The 5,367-nt window shown below is 30.8% G+C and overlaps 1 protein-coding gene across 1 annotated transcript; it reads left to right on the forward strand.

Annotated features, from left to right (window-relative positions):
• The first annotated feature begins 855 nt into the window (after window positions 1–855).
• On the forward strand, window positions 856–2,453 carry LOC129972571 (protein fork head-like). Its single transcript, XM_056086756.1, has one exon. The coding sequence runs from the start codon at window positions 943–945 to the stop codon at window positions 2,197–2,199; it is 1,257 nt and encodes a 418-aa protein (XP_055942731.1). The 5' UTR covers window positions 856–942; the 3' UTR covers window positions 2,200–2,453.
• The last annotated feature ends 2,914 nt before the right edge of the window (window positions 2,454–5,367 follow it).

The following is a 5,367-nucleotide window of genomic DNA, read 5'->3' on the forward strand; positions in this document are numbered from 1 at the left end:
AATAAAACTTTTTAGAAATGTCATCTAATTTCGTTCTCAAAAGAGCAGTTGATATCTTTTACTGTTTAACTAGTCACTACCTCGAAATATCTTCGATATATTAGGAAAAGATTTCCACTTTCTTATCCTCTGACTGTCACTTACTCCCATATACACATCACTCACATTCCCCGCCTCAGCGAAGATTCCTACCAATGAGCGTGGAGTGCGATGCTCGATCAACGAATGTGATGCAAGAGGCTTTCTGGTAGGCGTGTCTCTTGGGAGTACTAGTTGGGCGCTTCCCGACGCTTTTGTTATATAAAGAATATTTGTTCACGGCTGCTGGCGGAGGTTTTAGTTTGAACTAGTATACTGTGTATACGAACTTCGTTGACACGAAAAGCATTGGATGTGTACTAACCAACATAAGATGATAACAGATATTTGGACTGTGTGACTTCTTTGACGTTATGAAGACTTTTTCTTCTATTGCACTTTTTTTTATCTGCATTCCTCGGTGGATATCAGGAAATTAGTAAGTGTTTATTTAGTTCTGAAACTTCAACACCCTAATATAGTTGGACCCTTCAAGATAAACTTGAAATTTATCTTTCATGATTGATTCTTTCAAAACCAAAACAACATTTAAACAGAACGATAACTTCGCTCTATATATTTATTTTTAAGCTGATTGAATTTTTTGAATATTTCCTTCACTTTATTCAAAGAAAGTCTAAAATTTCAATTTTAAAAATATATGCAATTTTACAGAATTTATGTTTTCTGCATTCAAAAATTTAAAATATAAAACTTCGTCTTATCTTCGGTACAAAGCTATTTAAATAAAATCTCTTATGGTTTTACATTATCAAAAATTAATGGCTATTTCACTGATATTTTATTGCATTTCATCCTGATTTCTTCATTCTCGGAGTAAAACTGTTTGCCTTCAAGAACTTCATGTTGACGCACAAAAACTTCGCTGATTGTGCCACTAGCATGCCTTCCGGAAATTACATGAACTCTTCCGCGATGCCAGTGTCAATGAACTATCCCACCGCAACTTTTGGGGGCAGTTTGCTGTCCCATCAAGGTTTGGGTGCTGTTGCTCCCCCGTGCATGACCCAACCCATGCCTCCCATGGGGAGTATAACATCTCTAAATCAAAACGGTGTTGGTTGTCCACCGGATATGCAATCTTTGATGCCTGCGGACTATACTCTTCCCAATTCAGTGGATCAAATCAATATGTCGAATTTTGTAATGGCACAAAAGATGAAAAATGACAGAGCGTTTCGGCGCTCCTATAGTGCATCTAAACCACCGTACTCATACATCTCGCTAATAACCATGGCCATTAATCATAGTCCCCACAAAATGCTGACACTAAGTGAGATATATCAGTTCATCGTCGATCAGTTCCCATATTATCGGCAAAACCAGCAAAGATGGCAGAATTCCATAAGACACAGTTTAAGTTTCAACGATTGCTTCGTGAAAGTACCAAGGACTCCAGACAAACCAGGGAAGGGAAGCTTCTGGAGTCTCCACCCTGATTCCGTGAATATGTTCGAAAACGGGTGCTACCTCAGACGGCAAAAGAGGTTCAAGTGCGATAAAAAGGAAGCCATCAGGCAAACCCAAAAAAGCCACAAGAGAACCAACGAATCTCCCACCAGGACTGAAATCGAGGACCCTTTAAAGCTGAATCGCAAAGAATCATCTCAGAAACCTGATGAAATACCTCAATTGATCCCATCTGTCATCAACCATATGCAGCTACCACCAATCAGCGAAGCCTATCCACAGATGAGTCAAGCTCCTGTTGTCAGCACCAACAGCATGTCCGATAACCTCAAGAATCGCATGGATTGCTGCAAGCAAGAGTTGAGTTATCCATCACTGAAATATGCAGATTCCTGCGCGATTCCTGAACCTCAAGAGGCTGGCAATCCTCAAGACTGCATGAAAACGTTCTCCAATTACATGAATCTTCCACCTTTGAAAGTTGAACCTTGCAACTTTTCCGCAACCAATCTCCCATTCTCCATCAATAACATTATATCTCATGATCCCAGGATGGATCCACGGAACTTTGACATTCCAGCAACCCCGTACAGCACGTATGGTACAAGCTATCCATCTAGTGAAAACATGTCGTACTTCCACACGGCACCATTCTATACAGTGCCACAACCAGTGACATCTGCTCTGTGAATAAATCAGCAATCAAATTAAATGGTAAGAGCACAAATGATATTACTTCTGTTGGGTATTGTATTTTTAGAGCAATTTCTTGTTGTATGTTTAAATGCTGGTCACAAATAAAAATTTGCTCCAAAATTGAAAATATCAAAAGTATAAATAAAATTTTGCTGGCAAAGAACTGAATTGTTAAAAATTGGTATTTTTCAAATGTGATCAATGGATGAAATGTGATTCTAATGTGAATGAATTTTGAATTTAGAGAATGCGAGTTGAAAAATGTATATATGTAAATAATTTAATGATTTTTCACATTCTTTTTTTATTCCTGTTATAAATTATACATTATTTAATTATATTCATATCAGTATCTTCTGAAAAACTAAAATGTAATAAACAGTTTTATAAATATTTCTTTTATTAACATCTATATATTAACTTGCGGACGTTTAAATAAAATAAAAATCAAGCGTAAATTATTTTGAGCACTCAGTAAAACAGAACCATGTTGCTAATTATGAAAAAAGTAACGGAAAATTGTCTTTTTTTAGAATTTCAAATATTTAAACGAATTAATAAATATGGAATTATATTACCTTTCTTTTTTCCTTCCCAAAAGAATTTTAGAAAGCACTTCTATTTAAATATTTCTTAATGTTTTTAGAAACTTATTGTTTATGCTTATAATTTTATATTTAATTGATTGAAAAGCGTAAGCAAACATTCAGAAGTTTTATTCATTTTTTTTATTTCGTCATTCATCTCTCTATTTTTTTTTTTTATTGTAATGAATTATTTTGTGTACATTTTTTTCTATTTATTAATATTTACGAAAAAAACTTGATCTAGTAAATTGGTCATTTAGTAGCCATGCATTTTCTTGGTTTTCTGTCGAAATTCGATGAAAAAATTCAAAATTGGTAATTTTAACCATGTGTTTATAGAATATTGTCAAAATTATTTGAAAATTCGGAATCTAACACGGAGAGCTGGAATCTCTCGTTTAAATTATAGATTCTTAAAAAAACTGTTTGAAAATATTTCAATTTTCTTTATTATTGTAAATTGAAAGAAAGAACTTTGATTATTGTAATCATGTAGATCTTATGAATTGAATGCACGTGTTAAGTGTAATTCTCTGTAAACATTCCTTTTTATTTATTCACGAAGTTTCAAATGATTATTATTGCAATTTTATTTATGTAAGATGGTTGATTTTCCTTTTTATGGCTCAAAAACTTTAATTATGTGGAAATATTTATATAAAAGAAAGAAAAGAATGTAAAATCTTTCTTTCAGTGAAAAAAAAATGTTATTTTTTGTGAGACGTTTGAAGGTTTTGAAAGTTTAACGAAATTTTTCATAATAACTAATCATCAAAGATGCATTTATACAGAATTTAGTGACAAATGATTTTGTCTTTCATTGAAAATAAAAATATTTATTTCAAAACGTTGTCATGTCTAAAAAATTCATTTTATTTCTTTATAAACCAAATAATTTTGTATTTTTCCCCAAGTTTAATTCTTTCTTTTCACGTTCTTTTTTCGCAGATTTTTTTGTGTATTGTCAAATTATAACTCTTGCTTTACAATGTAACCTTAAGTAACTAAGATTTAGAAATTCTTGTTAAACAATAATGTTTTTAGATTATGAAATGCAATCATTAGTTTTAAAAATTAAAGTCACTAAAATAAAAAAAAAAGATACTGTTTTCCTCCCTTCCTTAGGATTTTGAAAATTTCCTGTTTTATTATATTTAACTATCATTGATTTAGCATGAATGCAAATTTATTTTCCTTCTTTTATTATTTATAATTACAATTATTTGATAATATTTTTATTAATTTTAAAATCAACTTTGATTCAAATTACTCAGTTTCTTGTCTTTCCTTATTTTTTATGTTAAGGATATTTATAATTTTTATTATAATTATAGCTATTTTAACCAGAATGATTTTTTTTAGTGTGATTAAAGTATTATGGTTCTGAGAATTTTCACCTTTAGCAACTTCATAAAAATTTCTTTTGAACATGAAAAAATTGCGTTCTAGTCTCAGTAATGACACATTTTTATAGTACAAATAATTTTAGTACACGAATTAAATTTTAAAATATTCATAAAAAATCATCATTTAATTAATTTTTATCATTGAAAATTAATCCATGCCACTTTGAACATTTTTAAAAATATTTTATTATCTTTGCAATCAATAAGATTTAAAACTGATACATCAGAATTTTCGTCAAGGTAAATCAAATTTAAGAAAAGTCATATTTTAATTAATATAATCTATTCACAGCAGCGTGGCTCATAATTAACTTTACTATTCGAAAATTTTCATATGCATAGTTGTAACTGAAAGGCGACATATTGCAATTCTGAAAAAACAATTGTTCACTGATATTTGCATTATAAATGAAGAAAAGCTGATGAAAATTTTATCCCTGTGAATATATGTGAATATATACTGTGAGATTTTAATAGGGATTTCCATCACGAGTCAATCACAAGTAAGAGAATCATAGGGATCTTTTTAAAAAATGTGCTTTGCTGGACAGTATTTTATCCCTTCACTCGGAATATGGGAACCGCTGACTAAAGCATTTTCACAGAGCTTTTGTTACATTAATTTAATAGAAAAGGTGGAATGGAATCAGGAAATAAGAGAATATTGTAGAATGAAGTTAATATGTGCTAATTTAAGACAAAACTTTGGAAAATAATTGTTTAAATTAGATTTTAAAATATCCTTACATATATATATATTGAGGTATTGACTTATGAATTAATCCAATCTTATTGTTCTGTTTATGTGCTTATGTTTTTTCTTCAGGTTTCAAAATTTAAATTAAGTAATGCTACTATCAAAAGATATTAATCCACTTACTTATTTAAATGGTTAAATGGATGGCTTCAGTTTAATTTATATCAACGTACTTTTTGAAAGAATAAGAAAAAACGTAATTTTGTACCGTAGCCAAATGATGAGCCTGAGCCGATCCTGTGCCCTCTTTCTAAAATACCACACCACAGCAACGGGGAGTTGTTTTAGTTTTAATGAAAAATTTGACATGTACAAACTCTCACAGCGGTGAAACTTTGGAAGGCCCTGTTATACCATCATGGCCATGTGACAATTGTATGAATTGATAAAAGTAAAAAAACATAGTTTTAGA

This window comes from Argiope bruennichi, chromosome 6 (genome assembly GCF_947563725.1).
Source record: "Argiope bruennichi chromosome 6, qqArgBrue1.1, whole genome shotgun sequence".
Lineage (NCBI taxonomy): Eukaryota > Metazoa > Arthropoda > Arachnida > Araneae > Araneidae > Argiope > Argiope bruennichi.

Bases quoted from the DNA above. Each gene is read 5' to 3' on its own strand.
- LOC129972571 (XM_056086756.1), top strand. From the start codon at position 943: ATGTTGACGCACAAAAACTTCGCTGATTGTGCCACTAGCATGCCTTCC.